At 43.4% G+C, this 23,697-nt stretch overlaps 1 protein-coding gene across 1 annotated transcript in view; it reads right to left on the reverse strand.

Annotated features, from left to right (window-relative positions):
- The window catches only part of fam184aa (family with sequence similarity 184 member Aa), a 133,783-nt gene that overhangs the window by 48,473 nt on the left and 61,613 nt on the right, over positions 1 to 23,697 (reverse strand). Inside the window, exons 9-13 of the mRNA XM_084050553.1 lie at positions 22,541 to 22,722; positions 20,099 to 20,284; positions 12,661 to 12,783; positions 11,205 to 11,366; positions 3,535 to 3,656 (exon numbers count right to left, since the gene is read on the reverse strand). Of these exons, the coding sequence (XP_083906679.1) occupies positions 3,535 to 3,656; positions 11,205 to 11,366; positions 12,661 to 12,783; positions 20,099 to 20,284; positions 22,541 to 22,722 (775 nt within the window). The remainder of the gene's footprint in view (positions 1 to 3,534; positions 3,657 to 11,204; positions 11,367 to 12,660; positions 12,784 to 20,098; positions 20,285 to 22,540; positions 22,723 to 23,697) is intronic.

Raw genomic sequence — 23,697 nt, forward strand, 5'->3', positions numbered from 1 at the left:
AGAGAGAGAGACACCCAGAGAGACAGAGAGAGAGAGAGAGAGAGGACACAGAGAGAGACAGACAGACAGAGACAGAGAGATAGACAGACAGAGACAGAGAGGCAGAGATAATTAGCTATAACAATACAATTTAGAATTTGGATTGGAGGCAGTCACAGACATATTTGCATTTCAATCCTCATGTTAAAGGGCAAGACCACTTTAGTAGAGGTTTGATTTGTGTAGTTACCTTGCCACGATGTAACTCCAAAAGTGGACAAGAAATCAAAAAGAATTGCTCCATTAGAAATTGATAATTTTTGATTGATTGATTGAATATATATAAAAATGTAAAACAGCAGAGTTACATTTAAAATACTTTGTCTAAAAGGTCCTTTCAAAAAAAGTCCTTGCCGTCTTGTTTCCTTTGAGGTCCTTGGTATTCAATTCATCATATAGTCATATATAGTGGTAAATATCAACACAAAAACAAAAAAAGAATATCACTATATGTAGGTTATAAAACAAAAACTAAACAAAAAAGCAGGGAAAAAATAATACAGTATGTAAAAACAATGGGGGGGGGGGGGGGGGGGGTGAGAGTCAAGGCAGTAATAACACTATATGTACAACAATGGGGGGGGTCGTCTGTCTAACGGTAAAAATGGTACTACCTCCTTTTTTGGCCTCCTGAAAGGAGAATTCAAAATATGCTCCTCATTGACTTACATTGTACACTGAAACAGCTCTTAAAGTCTCTTTTAGCACATAAACAAACGCAAACAAAGCTGATTCAGACAATATAGATCATACATCAGCAAACCCCGTACTGTTTGTCTTTTAAATACAAATGTCAACTTCCTGTTGATTTTACTATTTGCATATCCGGATACGTGGATTCAGTCCAGGTTTTCTTCCTAACAAAAAATGTCAAATCAACAGGATGTTAACATTTTGATTTAGAAAACAAACAGCACTGGGTTTTGTGATGCTCTATTATTGTCTAAATCAGCTTTGTTTGTGTTCGTTTACAATTCAATTGTAACTTTAGAAATGTGCAGATACCCTGTATATACACTTACACTGTATATTGGTTCGTTTACAGTTGAGTGAGAAAACAATGTTGTACATTAAGCTAATCAACTGGGGACCCTCCCACAATAATTTGGAGACACCCCTGGGGGTCCCGACCCCCAGTTTGGGAACCACCGTTATAGGCTGTAACTGAATAAACTCACCTTTCGTTAAAATGAAAGGTCTATATGAGAGTTAACGCCGTCTGTCCGTCAGCTCTTTAATTCTTCATTCTAAAGTATCTTATTTTTCGGGCAGTAACACTTGCCAATTATTCTTTTTTTTAGATCACCACTCATTGACCTTGAAGCACTTAGGAACCATTATGCTTATAAACGTGTTGTGCAAATGGCATTTATGTTAATTAAATATGATCATATGAATTAATTATTATGATTAAATATGTTAATTACATATCACTTTGCTAGTCTGGAGATGACTTTCATTATCGTTTTCGCCTGCAGAAGTAGCCATGTTATGTGACTGTTATTCACTGAACTGCTTTCATTCCCTCTCAAATGTAGTTAGTTTACAATGTAGCTTCATATGTGTGAAGCTTTCTGGAAACATCGCTTGTTGTGTAGATAAAGATAATAATGATTAAACTATCTCACCTGCACAAATTAGTCTAATTTTGATCTCTTTGTTTATACATATTCCTCGCTCACACACTGTTCCTGGACAGCAGCGGAAACTGAAGGCTTGAAAGTGGGAGGACATTCAACACCGATCTTGAGCGGGTATCGAACCAGGGATGTTTTGACAATGGGTTTAACCCATTAAGACCTGGAAGGAACGCATCTGTGTCACTTTAGATTTCTTTGGCTATGCAAAAATAGCAGATCTACAAGCTCATAGCGCGGCACCGAGTGCCGCGCTATGAGCTTGTAGATCTGCTATTTTTTCAGGTCTTAATGGGTTAAAGCTTTCCGGTTACCCACTGCTGCTAGTGTTCACTGACATTATTGTCTTTTCCAGGCCGAAGGTGTGGACGTACACACTCCCTGGATGCCAGAGCAGAACCTCTGCCCCAGATTTTTGTCAAGATTTCACGCAAATCGGTACACACGATCTCTATAGTCATGTGATCAAGTTGGATCTGTTAGATTTTTCACATTCCATCCTGATTGGCTAAGATTGACATCTGAAGTTTGCAGGAGTCGCCCGTTTTGAACAAAATGCTGCAAAGTGAAACTTTGCACGCACATTTGCACTACGTTGAGGAACAAATGCCACCCTTTGAACATCGCCCTATTATATAGCGCCACCAGGAGGCCAATTTCTGCAAACACTTTTTTTTTTATATTCAGGGGTGCACATAACTTTTTAGGTCTGGTACGCAGAGGAGCACCTGGACATGTGACTTGGTGCGCATGGCGCCCGTCCCGTTTTGTCAACGGGGGGGGGGTTCAGCCCGGACAGTTTTGTCAACGGGGGGGGGGGGGGGGGGGGGGGGGGGGGGATTCAGCACGGTGCCCGCCGGACAGTTTTGTCAACGGGGGGGGGGGGGGCGAGAAAAAAAGGACGCTCTGCTTCTAAATTCCGCCGATTTTTTTTTCTCATGCTGTTATATAAAGCCCCCAAGGTTGGTGCCCTGTGCTGCTGCGCTGATTTTATCCGCCAGATTGGGACGTTCACGGCATATTTTGCACCATTACGGTGCGTTCATCATCGGTGACGAGTGCCTCTAACAGCCGCTGCTGGCTGCGTGCACGCAGCCAGGCAATGCGAGGCGATGCGAGGCGACGCGAGTCATATCTCTACCCCTCCGCCTAATGGCTGTACATGGGGCCGACGGGTGCTTTAGAGTGATTGTGTGAGTGTGGCTTCAGGAAGTAAATTCCTAGCCTCGATCTCCAGGCTTTTATTTTTTAGTTTTGCTAAAAAATAAAAGCTTGGAAATTCCTGTCCCAGCTGTTGGTGCGCAAAAGCGCCTCGCGTCGCCTGATGTGGTGCGCATTTTTTATTTTGGGTGCGCATGCGCACCTGCGCACCAGTTATGTGCACCCCTGTTTATATTACTAATTTAGTCCAAAAATCACACAAATTGGTACACATTATCTCTATAGTTAAGTGATAAAGACGGATCAGTCCGATTTTTCATATTCCATCCTGATTGTCGAATTCCTAACATTGCTGGGCCACAATAACCTACCTGACCTGGCGGAGACCTGTGCTCCGAGGAGCACGTTTTCTAGTTTCTTAAGACCTGAGGCCGATTCTATACACAATGTCTTCTAAACGTATGTTGCTATATCAGTGGTTCTCAAACTTTTTCATGTCAAGGACCCCCAAAATGATATGTATTAGGCCGCAGACCCCCATCTCAAAATGTGTGGTTCCAGGGACCCCCAGAAGCAAAGATTTGAGTTACAAATGTTCGCTTGAAAAAAAAATATATATATTTTTTTTAAATAGCAGATCTACAAGCTCGTAGCACGGCACTCGGTGCCGACAGATAAGATCGACCGTCTCTCTCACCGCAGTGCGTCCGTCCATTTCTGGTCCAGGTCGTCCGCCATCTTGTCCATCTTCTGCTTTTCTTCTGTCCGGATGGACATCACCCTGGCCTCGTGCTGCTGCTTCTCCGTCTCGATCTCCTCCTACACACAGACACACACACACACACACACACACACACACACACACACACACACACACACACACACACACACACACACACACACACACACACACACACACACACACACACACACACACACACACACACACACACAGGTTAAGAGGTTTCAGCAAAACGTTTAGCCACTCAACCACATGAACCCTACCGTCCTTATTCTGGGCATGTCAAATCTACAAACAAATCGCCGGTCTAAAAGGGTGGTTTCAGACTGGGAGCGGCTGAGGCGCCTATGTAATTCATTTCCAATGAGAGGCGGGCGTGCGGCACCGAGTGCCGCGCTATGAGCTTGTAGATCTGCTATTTTTGAAAAATATTGGTTTGACTTTTTTCCAAAAACTGTTAGGATTTAGATTTTTTTTAAGAATCGCCTCAGGTCTTAATGGGTTAATCTCATTACAACGCCCTTGGGCTGCTCTAAACTGGCTGCACGACGAGGTGACGTGGCTGTAGCTGAGTGGGTAGAGTACAGAGAGGCCTTCTGGGAGTCGGAAGGTCGCCAGTTCGCTTAATAGCTGCTCCCCTGGCGCTGTAGTAATGGCACTTTCCCACGGCTCCTAATAGTTAGGACGGGTAAACGCGGTGCAATTATGAGCCAAATGTCAATGGCAATTACCCCAACCACCACAACATCGCATTTGCTTTTATAAAACATTTAGCTAAGCTGGCAGAAGGGAAAACGGCACAAACACGGGGATGAATGTTCGACTATTCTGCCACCAAAATGTGGAATGCCCTACCACACTAGCCGTCAATAGGTGCGACACCCTGCCCCGGGCGGCTGGCGTAGCCGTCCGGGCACCTAGGCTGGTAATCCTGCCTGACAGCGTGTTGCGGGTTCGAGTCCCGATCTGTGCTGCGTGTCACCGCCCCCCATCTCTCTCCCCGTTTCCTGTCAGTCTACTGCTCATTTATCAATAAAGGCAGAAAAAGCCCCAAAAATATAATTACAAAAAAAGAAAAAAATGGGTGACATCCTAACCTTTTCAAGTCAAGGACCCCCACTAAAGGATTGTAATTTGGCCGCGGACCCTCATCTCAAAATAGTTAGTTTCAGGGACCCTCAGAAGCAAAGATTTGCCTACCTAAACAATTACTACTTGAGTAAAAGTACTTAACACCACTGCATTTTGGAGAGTGAGAGTGTGTTGACAACAATTACAACTACAGAGTGAGAGTGTGTTGACAAAGAACCCCCTGCATGGCTCTTTAGTGGTTCTTCACTGGTTGTTCAGCTTAGTTAAAGGACGACTTCACCACTTTTCAACACATCTTCACATAATAGGTCCTCACTAATGCTCATGATAAAATTATACAATTTTTTTCTACTTGGTCTGTGTCTCATAGGAGCAGAGCCGTCTGGGAGAAATGCGGGGCCCGGTGCGGAGTTGGCGAGCACGCACGCGCGCGCAGCGCGATTTTTTTGCGGTTTCTGTTGGATATATCCGCGTTTTGGGTGGTTATTTGCGGTTATTTTTGCCCTCAAAACATTAAGTTGGGTGTCATGTTGGGTGTCATGTTAAAAAAAAAATGTTCCCGTTTTTTTGCGAGGCCCCCCGTAGCGCGGGGCCCGGTGCGGCCGCACCGTTCGCACCACCCTTCCTGCGGCTCTGCATAGGAGGGCTGTGGACAGTCCAGAAACCCGTCTACCAGTGACATCATCGTTAGAAAGGATTTTTTTTCCAAAAAGATTACAATTTTTTTATTCAGATTTTTATTAAGGCGAGAACAATGGGATCTATTATTGCATTGCAACTTTCCAGGAATACAAAGCCTGCAGTTTCTATTAGCTTGGATTCCCCATCGATGATGTCAGTGGTAGACGGGTTTCTGAACTGTCCACAGCCCTCCTCTGAGACACAGACTGATTAGAAAAAAATTGTATCATTTTATCATGAGCATTAGTGAGGACCTATTATATGAAGATATGTTGAAAAGTGGTGAAGTCGTCCTTTAAGGCACCTCTAATGAATATAGGAGCTGTATAGCACCCAAAGAGTGTCCCCTATCATTATTACGAGCCAAAGACCCACATTGATTGCCATGTAGCACCACTTCTGTCTAGTGTGATGGTTGAATGGATAATTATTTAAAGTGTCATGGAGGGAGGGAGGGAGACAATAGTTTCTCTCTGCTGTGATGAGATCTACAATAAAGTATGACGTTTGATTCCTGACGTTGCAGTCCTGCATCTTCCAGATCTGTTTAACTTAAAGTAACATCAAAAGCTGTCATTACAACACACACACACACACACACACACACACACACACACACACACACACACACACACACACACACACACACACACACACACACACACACACACACACACACACACACACACACACACACACACACACACACACACACACACACACACACACACACACACACATTCCCTAGAAGCTGACACTTTCCGCCAGGGAGTTCATCGCTTTCCCTATTTTCAATGGGATTTCTAATTAAGATGCAAGTTATTTTTTTTTATTATTTTGTGTGTCTGTAGAAAGCGATTAAGTCTCTTCAGAACCATGTGTATCCTCATGGGTCATTATATCCCTTAACACAGTCTCCCTCTCTGTAATCTCTCAAGAACAGATTCTGCCCTGCGGTGGAATCTGTCGGTAGCCGTGTTGACAACCCGTGCGCATTGGTTTCAAGTGGGTGTGCCTTCAGATCAGGAAGCAGGCCGCGCTTTACCCAATCAAATGTAGTGGGCGGGATTCACGTGTCCGTCCACCCTTCCCCCCTCGAAACTAACCAAAACTAATTTAACAATAGCGTCCTCGGAGCAGACAAAACCACGGAAAGATATTCACATTTTAACTTACTCTTTCATCATAGAAACAAGTGGGCTTATAACCAAAACCATCCATGTTCTCTGGGAGAAGTGGTGTTAGTGTTCCGTGTAGAAATATTGTTAGTGGGAATGAAAACATAGTCGCACCACCCGGAAGTGGAGCGCTGAAGGCAGACACAAACCCCGGTTTCCTTGCGCACTGGTGTTTCGTTTGCTTCCTGCCAGACCCAACAGACAATGCAAACAGCAGAGGTCGCTGTTTTTCATTTTCAGTTGGGTCTGGCTACGCGAGACTACCCTCTCTGTAGTCCTCCACTGTTAGTGAGTTCATTTAACTCGGACAGTATACACATGGAACCAAATGGACCCGGAAAGGTATACTCTCTGATTTTACATTGAAACTGAGGATTTTATTACTGTAGGTATTCCCCCTTAAAACAAAAACATAATTACAATCCTTAAACAACATATTCTTAAACTTATCCATATCGTCTGCCAGTGCAGTAGTACCATTAACCCATTAAGACCTGGAACGCATCCGTGTCACTATAGATTTATTTGGCTATTCAAAAACAGCAGATATACAAGTTCATAGCGCGGCACCGAGTGCCGCGCTATGAACTTGTAGATCTGCTATTTTTGGAAAATCGCGAACATTTTTTGGGGGGATTTAGAAAAAAAATGTAAGAATCACCTCAGGTCTTAATCGGTTAAACCAGATTTATCTTGAAATAACCTTGATGAATATGAATCTCTGTAGGAAAACAGCACCTGTTGCTAATCCTGTGGGGATTCCTTTTTTACAGCCTGCAAATGTGGACAGTCGGGACCGTGAAATGTATTCAAATTTGAATATTGCAGGTACCTTAATATCTGAGTCTCTCATAGCCCGGTAAGTAACGGTTATGTGCACCGGTACACAAACGGAATGCTTAAAGGAGAATTTTGGACTAAGGTTTTCTTACCTTTTCTATGATGTTATGATATCTTAGAGGATGAATGGTACAGTAGAAAAATGTCATAACTCCATCCCGGGTCCGCCACAGCTTAAAACGTGCGCCAATAGGCCTTGTGCTAGATCGCGTATTTTAATAGCTTTAAGAAAAACCTAAGTTTTGCTAGACGAGATCGAAATCTCGAGATTTCGATCTCGTCTAGCGAGACTTCTGTTCTTACCTTCTTTTTTCTTACTTCTTTTTTACCGTGTTCTGTCACTATGAACGTCAGATCTCACCAAAAACAAAACAAAAAAAAAGCTATTAAAATACGCGATCTATATATATTTAAAGATTTGCAAAAATGTTCACGATTTTACAAAAATAGCCTAAAGAAATCTAAAAAGTGACACAGATGCGTTCCCGGTCTTAATGGGTTAATGCTAAATGCTAAGAAGTAGGCTAATATATATATTTATATTTATTTATTATTATCATTAACATTATAATATTTATTTTTGTATATGTATTTATATATATATATATATATATATATATTTAAGTATTTTTCCTCTTCTCTTTGTCATTGCCAGGAAAACGGTAGAATGACACTTTAGTCATTATTTTAGTCTCAGATGTGTTAAAACAGCGAGGGACACAGCACTGCTGCGCATATTGGGAAAATAAAATACACACTTGGACCCGGACGTTATTCTGGCGGGGCGCATACGTCACGGCTCAACAACCGAATACGCCTGACTCACACTTGCGAGCCGGTGTCGCGCACCGTAAAAATAGCCGATCTACAAGCTCTCAGCGCTTTGCAGCGTGACGCGGTGTGAGCTTGTAGATCATGCTGTTTACGGTCGTTTTCAGCTATTTTTGATTCCCTTCTGAAATTGTTATGTCCTCACAAGTAATACTAACGTGTGTGCATGCTTGTGTGTGTGTGTGTGCGTGCGTGTGCGTGTGTGTGTGTGTGCGCCTGTGTGTTTCAATACAACACAATCGCTTTTCAGCCTCATTCCTGAAGCTCATCTCTGGTATCCTTGTATGGACTGAACGCGTTAAAAAGGGGACATTTACTGTAACTGCACCAATTTCACATCATTATCTCCATTCGTTCAGCCCATTCATTGCTCCCCCTCTCTCTTTTCCTCTCTCTCTCTCCTCTTATCCTTCATTTTTCCCTTTATTTTCCCCCCTGCCCGGCCTTTTCATTCACAGCGTTGTGTGAGCTGTGCTTGCATTAGCTTTTAACCCATTAAGATCTGGGACGCATCTGTGTCATTTTTAGATTTGAGCTAAAAAGCATTATTTTACACTTTGGGCTATTCAAAAATAGCAGATATACAAGCTCGTAGCGCGGCACCGAGTGCCGCGCTACAAGCTTGTAGATCTGCTATTTTTTTTTAAAATCGAGAACATTTGTGCAAATCTTTGAATATATATATTATTTTTTTAAGCGAACATTTGTAACTCAAATCTTTGCTTCTGGGGGGTCTCTGGAACAACATATTTTGAGAAGGGGGTCCCACGGGCCAAATACATATCATTTTGGGGGTCCTTGACATGAAAACGTTTGAGCACCTCTGATATAGAAACATAAGTATTTTGGGAAAACTGTTAGGATTTAGAAGACATTTGTAGAATCGGCCTCAGGCCTTAATGGGTTAAATGAACATTTCCGCTCCGACAGCTTTTGTTCGCACGCTGTTCTACACGCGATGCTAAGATTACAACTAAAGAGAAAACGTAAACACCTGTGACCGCACAATTATATCTCCTTTTCATCCCTCTCTCTCTCTCTCTATCTGTCCCTCTCTCTCTCCATTTCTTGGCATCCCTCCATTTTCATTCAAGCGTGAATTTCCTATTTTCTCCCTCTCTTTTCCTCTTGTATAATATCGCTCTCCACCTCCCTCTCAACCTCTCTCTCTCTTTCTCTCTCTCTCCCTCTCAACCTCCCTCTCTCTCTCTCCATGTCATTACAACAGTGTTGTTTCTCATCAGCCTTAAAGCAGCCAGATGGCAGATAAGAGCTAATAGCTTCATCACCATTAGAAGAACTCCCACCTGGCCTTTAGTGAGTCACTTCACCCCCCCCCCCCCCCCTGTCTCTCTCTCCTCTGCTTCTATCTCTTTTCTTTTCTATACGCCCTGCAATCTGCCTGTCTTCCCTTCCTTTCTCCCTCCTTTCTTTCCTTCCTTCTTCTTCTCCTTACGATTACCGAGCCAAATATCCTATTCTGGTGCTACACAGCACCATTTTGAAAAGTCATTGTAGTACGTGCAAAACTGTTACTTTTCAGGATTCCAAAAGAGAAATTCCAAAAGAGCAAAAGTAGCAGATCTACAAGCTTTCTACTTTTGATTTACAAATCTATGTCTTTTTTTCAACGCTCTGCAATATTGCAGTTAGTCTCGCGTGGCCAGACTGTTGCCTCCCACAATTTTCAAAAGGTCATGCGGTCTGGGACTCGGAAGCTCTGATCATGATAAACCCATTAAGACCTGAAGCCGATTTCTAAAATTTCTTCTAAATCCCAACAGTTTTCTGAAAAACCTATGTTTCTATATCAGTGGTGCTCAAACTCTTTCATGTCAAGGACCCCTAAAATGATATGTATCTGGCCGCCGACCCCCCATCTCAAAATATGTTGTTCCAGGGACCCCCCAGAAGCAAAGATTTGAGTTAAACATTTTCGCTTTAAAAGAATATAAATGTATTAATTTGCACATATTTCCTCGCTTTTTCAAAAATAGCAGATCTACAAGCTCGTAGCGCGGCACTCGGTGCCGCGCTACGAGCTTGTATATCTGCTATTTTTGAATAGCTAAAGTGTAAAATAATGCTTTTTAGCTCAAATGAAAAAGTGACACAGATGCTTCTTCAGGTCTTAATGGGATAAAATATAAACCGGATGTGATATGAAGCCTCCTCCCCACTTCCGTTTCGTCTTTACAGTCGCGCAAATGTATCCTAATATAAATACAAATCATCTAAGTATACATAGCTTGCTGCTAAGCAGAAAAATAAAATGCAAATATATTTTATAATATGTTTTCGTGAACGGAAGTGCCAACTTCCTCAATCGTATTTCGGGAGTCGTAGTTCCAGACTCTATATAGCATTCGGAGATTTTGGAATAGTTGTCTGGCTACGCGAGACTAACATTCCTGTCTTCCCTCCCTCTCTGCTTCCTTCCTTGCCACCTGCTGCAGGTCAGAATATGATTATTGATAAATATGACCCCCTTTGGAACCGCCCTCAGGGACCCCTGCATGGCGGTGTAGTGTAGTGCAGTGGTTCTCAAACCTTTTTTTCATGCCAAGGACCCCTAAATTGATATTCGTCTGGCCACGGACCTCATCTGAAAATGTTTGTTTTGTGCCAGCCAGGGACCCCCCGGGAGCCCCATGTGATGTCACTTGCCCTGATTTTGCATTGATGATGGCCAGACAGAATTGCTCAGTAGCTCCCCCCTGCCCAATAGGACGTCAGATTGTGAGAAAAAATATCTGGATGTTTTTTAGGCTTACAACCTGTTTAAAACGTATTAGGGGGCAATATTTATATATAATATATTTTTGTTTTAATTCATGGTGTAGCCCCTTTAAAGTGGTTAAGGCGATAGTGACGCTATATTAACAACTTTTGCTGGGGACCCCCTGGTACCCCGCCCCCCCCCCCCATTAGGACCCCTGGGGGTCCCCGGACCCCACCTTTGAGAACCAGTGGTGTACAGTATATATAGTGTCCTCTCCTCACCTGCAGATCGGTCAGCATGTTGCTGGTCTCTCGGACCCGGGCCCTGGTCGCGTCCAGCTCGGTGCGGAGCTTGTCCTGCGTCTCCTTCAGGCAGCAGATCTGGGTCTGGGCCGAGCTCAGGTTCTGCTCCTTCTCCCTGGCCATCTCCTGGAAGTGAGACACCTGGCAAAACACGGGTTCCATGCAACGACGTCATTAAAACCCAGTCAATCCCCAGACCCCTGAATTGATATGTAGGCTATTTGACCACGGACCCCCCCACCCCATGAAAAGGATTTGTGCTAGTATTGTGGGGGGAAAAAAAATCACACCCAGTGTGTAGTGAGCGGTGTTATTTATTTGACTGCCTAGATCAAGTTAACTCGATTTTAGCTTTTCATCACTTGCCTGCCAAGATCGAGTTAACTCGATTTTAGCAAAAAAAAAAAAAAATCCAAAAAAAAAATACTTTTTTTTTTTTTAATTTGACCCAAAGACCAAGGAGATATGAATTTTCGAAGATCTTTACTCTCATCCACTTCCTTGTTAACTTAAAACTTTAAAATGTTGTATCTCGGCTCCTGAGTACTTTTTTTTTTTCATTGAAAAATCTGGCATGAATAACAATAGGCAGTGAAAATAATTCAGGCAGTCAATGTGTTAAGGTCATCACAGTGATGGAAGCTCGGTGCTATTTAATAGGTTATGAATTTCATCATGCGCCTTGCTAGCCAATCACAATACTGAGCAAAGGGTCTGAATACTTCAGCCAATCACAGTACAGCGAAAGACACATTTTCACGACGGATGGGTCATGGGTCCCAACCCCACTTATATGCGCGGCTACACCGCTCAAAAAAGACACAGATGCTAACAGCAGAATATGTCAGCACCACCAGGACCTCATTGGAAACAAGGCCGCAAGGACTTATTTGAACGGACCTTTTAGACAAAGTATTTTAAATGTAACCGTGCTGTTTTACACTTTTTTGCCTTGGAAATATTCAATCAATCAATCAAACCACTGCCTTAAACATGTAGTGATGTTGCTAGTAGGAATAAACCCAGAAGCACCCGGGAGGATGCTTCTGCAATATATAAGACTCTGATTTGAAGGCCTCGTATAGTCGTAGCGGCCTAATATTAAAATTAGCTTAAAGGACAACTTAGTTTTTTTTACAACAAGCGTTATTTTATTAGTTTGTAATGATAATAATTAAAAGATGAGTGTTCAAAAAAATCATGTATTGCTTTCTATCATTTTTTAATGATTTAGTGATTTTTAACTGGAGGACGAGGGCATTTGATCCATTGGTAATAGTCATTCACGCAGCCTCCGATTTCCGTGAAACTTTGTACGCACAAAAACGATAGAAAGCAATACATGATATTTTATATATATTTGGGCATATTGCCACATCCCCAGACCCCACTTTGAGAACCACGGGTGCACGGGCAGGCCTAATACTGTACGTACCTCCTGATTGGATATGTTGAGTTTGGCCGAGAGCTCTTCCTTGAGGTTGTCCAATTGCTGCTGGAGGCGGTCCCTCTGCTCCTCCAATGAGAGACGCTTGATCTCGAACTCCTGACTCATCTCCTGGAGAGGGAGAGCCAATCAGAAGAGTCAGCTTGGTTTGTCACATGACATCACAGGTTTACAGGTAAATAAATAAATAACTAGAAAAAGTGCTCCTCGGAGCACAACTCTCCGCTGTTGGGAATGTTGGGAATGTTCTATCTGTATAAGTGTCCTATCCGTCCTGTCTGTATAAGTGTCCTATCCCTCCCGTCTATATAAGTGTCCTATCCGTCCTGTCTGTGTAAGTGTCCTATCCAATTGTTACAGTATCTGCCATTTCTCAACCATTTCGTGATTGTTCCTGTCTTACCTCACTCTTACCAGACTTGTGTTGGGAATGTTGGGAATGTTCTAACTGTCCTATCCATCCTGTCTGTATAAGTGTCCGATCCGTCCTGTCTGTATAAGTGTCCTATCCGTCTTGTCTGTATAAGTGTCCTATCCGTCCTGTCTGTATAAGTGTCCTATCCGTCCTGTCTGTATAAGTGTCCTATCCCTCCTGTCTGTATAAGTGTCCTATCCGTCCTGTCTGTGTACTGTAAGTGTCCTATCCGTCTGTGTAAGTGTCATATCCCTCCTGTCTATATAAGTGTCCTATCTGTCCTATTTGCCAATTGTATCAGCCATGCAGCCATTTCGTGATGGTTCCTGTCTTACCTCACTTTGGCAGTGTCAAGACACTGCCAAAGTGATGCCATGTATTTATACAATATTTCACCGTATTGTCACGTGTCACGTGAGGCTTGACCAATCGGTGTGTCATATTTAGAAAGTGAAAACAAAACTCTCCTACGGAGAGTAAATAATAATAATAATAACTAGAAAAAGTGCTCCTCGGAGCACAACTCTCCGCCAGAAGACTTGTGTTGGTTCGAAGGTCGCTATCCCTCTTGTATATGTAAGTGTCCTATCCATCCTGTCTGGGTAAGTGTCCTCTTCCGTTCATTCTGTGTAAGTGTCCTATCCCTCCTGTCCTATCCGTCCTGTCTATGTAAGTGTCATATCCCTCCTGTCTATATAAGTGTCCTATCTGTCCTATCTGTCCAATAAGACAGATAGGAACAATTGGACCGCGACTACTTGACTACTTCCGGTTCGAAGGTCTGGGAGTGAGCTAGTGGCCGGATTTTCGGTATTGGAATCTGGCTTATCACAGTGACACATGTATTTATAGGTCGCTATCCCTCTTGTATATGTAAGTGTCCTATCCAACCTGTCTGGGTAAGTGTCCTCTTCCGTTCTGTCTGTGTGAGTGTCCTATCCCTCCTGTCTGTATAAGTGTCCTATGTCATATCCCTCCTGTCTATATAAATGTCCTATCTGTCCTATCTGCCAATTATGTATCAGCCATGCAGCCATTTCATGGTTCCCGTCTTACCTCACTCTGACAGTGGCGGAGACACTGTCAGAGTGATGCCATGTATATATAGGCCCGGTGGCGTCACTAGCCAATCAGATCACAGTATTTCACGTGTCACGCGAGGCTTGACCAATCGGTGTGTCATGTTTAGAAAGTGAAAACGCAGTGATAACAATACTCTCCTGGCGGAGAGTAATAAAAAAACAAAAAACAATACAAGACATGGCTCTCACACAGGATAAGGATACGTTTTAAAGTATTAAAGTTTGGTGTAGAGGGAAACAAAAAGAGCAGAGCAAGTACAGGATGAAAGGTCAACTTCCCTAAGTATCGACGGTTCGAGTGGTTAACCCATTAAGACCTGGAACGCATCTGTGTCACTTTTTGATTTGAGCTAAAAGAAAAACATTATTTTACACTTTGGCTATTCAAAAATAGCAGATCTACAAGCGCATAGCGCGGCACAGAGTGCGCTATGAGCTTGTAGATCTGCTATTTTTGAAAAATAGTGAAAATGTGTGCAAATCTTTTTGCTTATGGGGGTCCCTGGAAAAACATATTTTGAGATGGGGGTCGGCGGCCAAATACATACAATTTTGGGGGTCCTTGACATGAAAAGGTTTGAGCACCACTGATATAGAAACATACGTTTTTCAGAAAACTGTTGGGATTTAGAAGACATTTTGTAGAGACATTTTTTAGAATCACCTTCAGGTTTTATTAAATGTCTGACAATGCACACGAGTCCAACATAACACTGATTACAGTGCTGTCAAACACGTCTATACGTTTTGAATTCCAAACATTTACTTGTAACAGAGTATTTCTGCATTGCAGTATTGATACTTTTACTTAAGTAAAAATATTTGAGTACTTTTTTTCCACCACTTGCAATGGACCATGTGTTCCAATGGATCCATCAGAGTTATACTTTGTTAAAGGTAGGGTAAGTGATATTTTTTGGTTATTTAAAGGAGCTACACCATGAATTTAAAAAATAATAATAATATTTGATATCATATTGTTTATGTCCCTCAAACGTTTTTCAAAAGGTTTGAGCCTAAATCAAGCCTCAGATATACTCATTCCAACTAACTTCTCTCTGGCTTATAAAGCACTTTCACCTGCAATACCACATTGTCCTGTTTGGCACGGGGCGCTATTGAGCCAGTTTGTATGCATGTTATGTCCTGGTTCTGTGTGGAAAAAGTAAAAAAAAAAAATAAGAAAAAATTTAAAAAAAATTAAAAATGATTTTTTTTTTTTTTTGTTAGAACTGAAAAACGGGAGGAATTGTTCCCAGACGTGACGTAGGGTGGGGGAACAAATCTGACGGACTGTTTTCAGACCAATTTACATAAAAAACACAGATAGCCTATGAAAGCCTGCATGCTCGAAGTCGGGTATTTGTTGGAACAGAAGAGAGGTGGGGGAGACCAAAAACACACAAAAATGAAGAAAAAGTTAAAATTCATGGTGTAGACCCTTTAAATGTTTTGGTTAAAAGGGTAAAGTGCTCTATTCTGATAGTAATCATTACTACAGAGCGTTTGTTCGGTCACAGGGGTCTCTCCAGCTCTTTAGTAAACAGAATATAGTACATTTTCAGGTAGGTGACAACATTTAAGCCAATCAGGAGAGAGCACTGAAAATGCATTTTCTGTTTACTAAAGAGCTGGAGAGACATGGAGACTCCTTTTACTGAACAAACACTCTATAGCAATGAGTACTATCAGAATATAGAGCTATATTTAACACTTATTTTAACCAAAGTAAACCACTTACCCTGTCTTTAATACTGTTCTTGTTAAATAATCTAAAGGTTGTTACACACCGGCGAATATAGCGAATATACGCAAAATTCGGACTCGTTCCGAATAATTAAAAGACGCTTTTTCGCTTCTTCGCTTTTTCGCTTTTTCGCTCCATGTACGGAGCCATTGACTTTATAAGGTTTTTTTAAAAAACGCATTATTCGCACGAAAAAATCGCCCCGGTGTGTAAGGACCTTTAGTCTCTATTTTGGGCACGTGGGAAAAAGTGTTTTTCAAACGTATACCCCAAAAATAGCCGATCAAGCTAGCTCACAACTTATCGCATCATGTTGTGAGCTTGTAGATCGGCTTAGTATGGTCATACTAATGTATGATGATGGTTACTAGACCAATCGTTAGTATGACCTGAGGCTATTTTCGGGGTCTATATGAGCGGGGAGGACAAATCAAAAATCCCATTTGCGATTCATGAGACACTGGCAGCGTTTTTTGGAGCGTGAAGCGGCATGCTGAGGTGGAGGGGGAGGCGTCGGATAGGCTTTAGACAGGGGGGCGGGACTGTAGCCCACTTAACTCTATCCTAATCCGGTGGTGCTTCCCAAACTGGGGGTCGGGATCCAGAGGGGAGTCCCCCAGATGATTAGCTAAATGTGCAACATTGTTTTCTCACTCAACAGTAAACAAACCAACATACAGTGTATTCTGGGTCTCTGCACATTTATAAAGTGTCAATGTAAGGACTTTTTAAACCTTTTTTAATACCAAACTGGCCAAATTGTCAAATATTACGTAAGAAAGAGGCAATTGTGAAAATAAGGCCTCCCACTGCTATTTTCACAATATTTATCTGTAGGAACCGAGTCAAACTAAATGTAACGCCTACAATTCCAAGTGCTTGTCAGGGTGTGAGGTCCTCAGTTCAAATATGATTATTTTGGGGGGTCCTCAGTTCAAATATGATTATTTTGGGGGGTCCTCAGTTCAAATATGATTATTTTGGGGGGTTCCCAGTTCAAATATTATTATTTAGGAGAATCGTGGCCTGAAGAGGGCAACATCTGAAAATATGTCCGATGTCACCGCGCTCATGTCTGCTTCTGACAGTGCATTTGCCTCGATTTAACACACACACACACACACACACACACACACACACACACACACACACACACACACACACACACACACACACACACACACACACACACACACACACACACACACACACACACACACACACACACACACACACACACACACACAGTCCTATTCTATTCCATTTGGAATTTTGTGGTGAACAATTCACTTTCTCGTTTGTCACAGTTCAGAAATTCCCAAAGTCTGCTCGGGTGAAAGATATTAGAGAGATGGAAATATTCACGCAGAGAAAAAGAAAAGCAATCACTTCTCCACTTATCCAACCACTTCTCTCTGAGTCTCTCTCTTTTCTCCAGTAATTTCTGTCCCAGTAAAACAGACTTCAATCTAAAGACGAGAAGAGCTCTGGGTTACATAAGATGTCTCTTCATTTCTCTCTCCACATCCACGAGCCCCTCTCTCTCTCTCTCTCTCTCTCTCTCTCTCTCTCTCTCTCTCTCTCTCTCTCTCTCTCTCTCTTCATATCTGTAAACACACCGCCCCCTCTCTCTCTCTATTTGTTGCGAGCGAGGAGCGGTATTGCAAAAACTATTGCCAAGCACCACTGCCAGAAAAAAATGGGATGAATGAAAACAAAAGCACACTTAGAATGAATGAAGAATTAAAGAGGCAGATGAACACCCCTCTCTCTCTCTCTCTCTCTCTCTCTCTCTCTCTCTCTCTCTCTGAGCTTGGAGGCGGAACTTAATGCTGATGAAAATCAGCCAATTAGCAGCCAGCTTCAAACAGCAGGGGGACTGTGAAAATGCATGAGAGAGAGAGAGAGACACACACAGAGATAGATAACAGAGAGAGAGAGAGAAACAGAGAGGAGTGTGTGTTTCCATATTAAGTCTTAATGTTGACCTAATTAAACGTGTGCAGTCAGCCCAGCGAGCAGCTCCTCTCTAGGAGGTGCATGCGCTCCCTCGTCTCCTCTCCTCGCGCGTCTCCTTAACGGCCGGGGGGTTTCCGTTTGACACCAACAACCACACACACACGCTCCCAATTAACGCCGGGGCGGCGTGGGCACTTAACACGCTCCATGTCTGAGGTCTGGGGCTCAATGTACCTGTTTGTTGACCCGTTTAGACCCGGGAAAGAATCTGTGTCAATTTGGCTATTCAAAAATAGCAGATCTACAAGCTCGTAGCGCGGCACCGAGTGCCGCGCTACGAGCTTGCAGATCTGCTATTTTTTTTCTAGTCGTAAAGGACTGATTTTACACTTGGTTGCCTGCTGAAAATAGCCCATCTACAAGCTCACAATGCGTCTCAGCGCGACGCGGTTGTGAGGTTGTAGATCTGGTATTTTTTGGTGTTTTTTTCTAGTCGTAAGGACTGATTTTACACTTGGTTGCCTGCTGAAAATAGCCAATCTACAAGCTCACAGCGCGTCTCAGCGCGACGCGCTGTGAGCTTGTAGATCTGCTATTTTCAGAGCGCAGCACCTGTGCGCAACCAAACGTAAAATAACGTGTCTTTTAGTTCTACTGGATCTCTTCTCCACTAGTCACTAACATTTTAGTCCAGTTTTCATCCGTTGACATAATTGTCAACATATTTAGTCATGGTTTTTAGTCATCGTAGCTTAGTTTTTATTTAGTTTTCGTCAGCGCAAAAAGGCAGTCGACGAACATTTTTCGTCATAGTTTTAGTCGACGAAATCAACACTGAAACCAATCGTTAAAGGAGAGTTCCAGTAATTTCAGGTGTTTGCTTTGATGTGCCGCTAATCACTCACCAACATACCAGGGGCAGTTGACTTTTTTTCATAGAAGCCCCTGTTGTCCATCGTGGAGACCCCATCCACTGGCATAATGGAGTAATGCGGATAAACAAAAATCGCCTATTTTAGCAGCTCCAAAGTTCGTTTTATTCCCACTAATCCTCATTATGCACTCAAAAATGCACTGAATGTCCCTTATGAGCTGCCGTTCACGCAGAACGACGTGGAGCTAGTCCTCGGTGTTGCCAGATGCTGTGAGAGAAACAAGCAACCAGCTCCATGTCGTCCAAAAGTCAACTGCCCCTGTTATGTTGGTGAGTGATTAGCGGCACATCAAAGCAAACACCTAAAATGACTGGAACTCTCTTTTAAAGAGACCCCACTTTGGCCACGCCCCCATCTCAGAAAACGGACGCACTGACAGAGGGCCTTTCATTTTTTTTTAATAATTTTTATCCTGCGATTTTTGTAACCCATTTTTTTTACCCGGTGCCAATTTCCTAAGTGATCCTGGCCGCTACACCAGCCCTACACCAGCGCTACACCAGTCCCCCACAGCCAGGGAGGCCAGGGCCGAGCTCATGCTTCCTTCAGTGCATGAGAGCCAACTGACCTTCTTGTCACCTGACAGGAGGAGAGTTTCCCTGGTTGGACGTAGCGTGTGGAAGGAACACGTTATTCCAACCAGTGGAGGCGGTATAGCGACCAGGATTACTACATGTTTTAGTGAGGGTATTAACTACCCTAGGAGACCCGGGGAGAACATGCAAACTCCACACAGAGTGGGCCCTTTCGCCAACCCCACCTAGGGTATGGGCGCTGATGACGCGGAGGAGAAGACACGCCCCCAGCGCCCACAGCGTCCCTGGCGGGAATCGAACCCAGGACCTTCTAGCTGTGAGGCGACAGCGCTACCGACTGCGCCACCGTGCCCCGCCAGAGGGCCTTTCAGACTGAATAATGGAGTGAAACCAAATGGAAACTTCAGGCGTTGTCTCCGTATCTTCTTAACCCATTAAGACCTGGGAGGCCGATTCTACAAATCTGTCTTCTAAATCCTAACAAGGACCCCCAAAATGATATGTATTTGACCCCAATCTCAAAATATGTTGTTCCAGGGACCCCACAGAAGCAAAGATTTGAGTTACAAATGTTCGCTTTAAAAATATAACAGATTCAAAGATCTGCACACATTTTCTGCACAACTTTTCAAAAAATAGCAGATCTACAAGCTCGTAGCGCGGCACCGAGTGCCGCGCTACGAGCTTGTAGATCTGCTATTTTTGAATAGCCCAAAGTATAAAATATGACTAAAATCTAAAATGACACTCACGTTCATCAGCTGTTTCTTCTCCTCCTCCTTCTCCTCCAGCGCCTCCTCGCGCATGGCGCCGTGCTTCTCCTCCATGTCCTCCAGGGCCTTGCGCTGCGCCTCCTTGAAGCGCAGCGCCTCCTCCTCGTAGCGCGCCCTCAGTCTCGTCAGCTCCTTCTCGTAGCCCTGGTGCTCCTCGCGCAGCGACTGGCACCCAACGCACACGCGCGCGCGCGCACACACACACACACACACACACACACACACACACACACACACACACACACACACACACACAAGAATGGTGGTTAGTTTTACCACACTTTTCTTTATTGAAGCCATCTCATGACAGCCTTTTCTCTCTCTCTCTCTCTCTCTCTCGCTCTCAAAATGTACTTGAGTAAAAGTACAAAAGTATTAAAGTATGAAAATGTAGTTAAAGCACCAAAAGTAGAAAGTACTCATTATGCAGAATGTCCCATTTCACAAGTTTTCAAATGTATAAAGAGGTAGACTAATCTTTTGAAAATAGCAGATCCACAAGCTCACAACGCATTGAGAGCTTGTAGATCTGCTATTTTCAAACGGCCGAAATATATATAGGGTTGAAGTGGTTAATGTTTGTTTTGCAATAATAATCAACATCTACAAAGTAACTAGTAGTAACTAAAGTTTTCAAGTAATTGTAGTGGAGTAAAAGTACAACATTTGCCTCTGAGATGTAGTGGAGTAGAAGTAAAAAGTACTGAAAATTGGAAATACTGTCATACTGTACGATAAAAAAGGCCAAAGACAGAAAAAATACGACCAAATCTTGTATTCTGGTATGGTCTCAGAACGGAACCTCTCTTCTGCTAACATTCATCTTTAATATGAATAATTACAGATCTGGGTTCAGTACTTGAGTACATGTACTTAGTTACTTTACACCACGGCAAAAGGACACTTCAGTGCAACATCAGTGGATTGTCCAAGCGGGGGGGGGGGGGGGGGGGGGGGGGGTGGATTTGCCAAGTGTGAAATGGTGCCATATGGTGCCAGGGTCATGTGTGTAGCAATCTGGGAAGCCATCGTCAAATAAGAAGGAAAAACAGCACCCCCAGCGTTTTTCACTTTTGCATTTGACTCTGGGGGGGGAGTGATTAAATAGACTGACGAAGACTGGAAAACCGGGGTTTGGACATGCCCTCAGCCCTCCACTTCCGGTAGTGCGCCTATGTTTTCATTCCCACTAACAATATTTCTCCACGGAACACTAACGCCATTTCTCCCAAAGAACATGGATCGTTTTGGTTATAATAAGCCCACTTGTTTCTATGATGAAAGAACAAGTTAAAATGTTACTAACTTTCCGTGGGTTTTGTCGGCTCCGAGGACGCTATCGTTGAATGAGTTTGGGTTTGTTTCCAGTGGGAAGCGAGCGCAGAGATGTGAATCCCGCCCACTGCATTTGATTGGGTGAAGCGCGGCCTGCTTCCTGATCTGAAGGCACGCCCACTCCTAAGCTAACCGACGCGTACTCGTTCTGAGCGGGGCTCCCGACAGATTCAGTAGCTCAGCTCTGAATCTGTTCCTGAGAGATTGTGTGTGTAGTAATCTCTCAAGAACAGGTTCAGAGCTGCGCAATCTGAAAAAACGCTGGGGGCGCCGTTTTTCTCATTTCAGTCAGACAACAATTGGATTGGATTAGAATATATACTTATTAAGCAAGCTTGAGCATAGATATAGGAAGCATAAAGAAGCATAGTTTGGCGTCAGGTCTCTGAATCCATTCACTCCCTGTAAGAATAACATTTCTAATAAATGTTACATGCCAAATGGCATTTACAGGGAGTGAATAAAGACTCCCACTAGGGATCTAGAAACAGAACCTACAGGTGGATGCCGGGGAGGCGGTGGGACTAATGCATGTGACTAGTCACCTGGTCGGATGGCCCAATAGGCTCTATGCACAGCAGCCATATTGGACAGAAATTGGGCCCCTTCCTCGCTTCCTTCACAGGTGTTACCAATGACACTAATGAAGGCTGTGTTCCATTTAGTGTACATAGCACAGTGGTTCTCAAACTTTTTAATTTCAAGGACCCCCATGAACCAAATGGAACCAAATGGACCCGGGAGGGTCCATTTGGTTCCATTTGTACACTCTCAGAGTTACACCCTCTCAAGGAACCATGAGGGTCCCTGGACCACACTTTGAGACCCACTAGTATTTCTAGTGAGCCAACATGCACAATATCAGCACCCTGACTCTGTTTGACCAGAATGGAACAGAGCCTTCATTAGTATCATTGGTAACACCTGTGAAGGAAGTAAGAAGAGGCCCAATTTCTCTCCAAAATGGCTGCTGTGCATAGAGCCAATCCCTGAGTTGCCTGGCCTGAACTAGCTCCGTAAACTGCGCCTCGTTATTTGACGATGGGTTCCCAAGATTGTGTGTGTAGTAGAGCATACTATAATTACCTGTTCCAGGTTGAGTACTGTCTGTTTGTGCTGCTCGTCGTTGGCATGGCTCTGGTTGAACAGCGACTCCCTCTCCTCCTCCAGTCGGCTGATCTTCTCCTTCAGCCGGCTCTGCTCCTGGTCCAGGTCTCTGATGGTGGCCTCGTGGGACATCTGGGCCGCCTGCAGGGACCCGATCTGACCTGCAGGGGGGGGGACAGCAAACGCTGCTTTTTAAAAACCCATTAAGATGGGGAACGCATACTGCGTCATTTTAGATTTTTAGCTATTTTTACCATTATTTTATACTTTGGGCTATTAAAAAATAGCAGATATACAAGCTCGTAGCGTGGCACTACGAGCTTGTAGATCTGCTATTTTTGAAAAATCGTGAAAATGTGTGCAAATCTTCTTAAAGCGGTCATTTTTAACTCAAATCTTTGCTTCTGGGGGGTCCCTGGAAGCAAAATATTTTGAGATGGGGGTCCGCGGCTAAATACATATCATTTTGGGGGTCCTTGACATGATAAAAGTTGGAGCACCACTGATATATACTGTATAGCAACATGATTTTTTTTCTTCAAAAAACTGTTAGGATTTAGAAGACATTTGTAGAATCCCCCAGAAGCAAAGATTTGAGTTAAAAATGTTCGCTTTAAAAATATATATATATATATATTCAGAGATTTGCACACATTTTCAGACACCTGTGGGAAGGTTCTTTTCCCCCCGCGCCACCAGAGCACAGGTTGTTGTTGTTTTTGTTGTCTTTACCTGAAAAGTTTGTGGTTTTGGACATAACAAGACTCCCACTCGACAGCGGTGATATTTAAAGCTCCAGCACTCCCCTCGAGCACATGTACTGTAAAAAAAAAGTGCTGGGTCGAGCTCAAACTGAATAAAACAGTTGCCATGCACCGACTCCCCCGCGCACCGACTCTCTTGCATGTCCTCCTTGAGGCTTTTATTGTGTGAAATATTCATCGTTGCGAGGGCTGAGTCACGAGGCCGAGCAGACGTTCGCACTTTGGCTGCCAACCGCTGGCACCTGGACTGAGCACCGAGGTGGGTTAGCGATTATAGTTATATTTACTTGAGTAACGTTTTTGAATAAATTGTAGTTCTACGAGTATTTTTATGGCAACATATGTTTTCACTTTTACTTAACACATTGAGTG

Source organism: Gymnoscopelus microlampas (genome assembly GCF_963454915.1).
Source record: "Gymnoscopelus microlampas genome assembly, chromosome: 24".
Taxonomy (NCBI): Eukaryota; Metazoa; Chordata; class Actinopteri; order Myctophiformes; family Myctophidae; genus Gymnoscopelus; species Gymnoscopelus microlampas.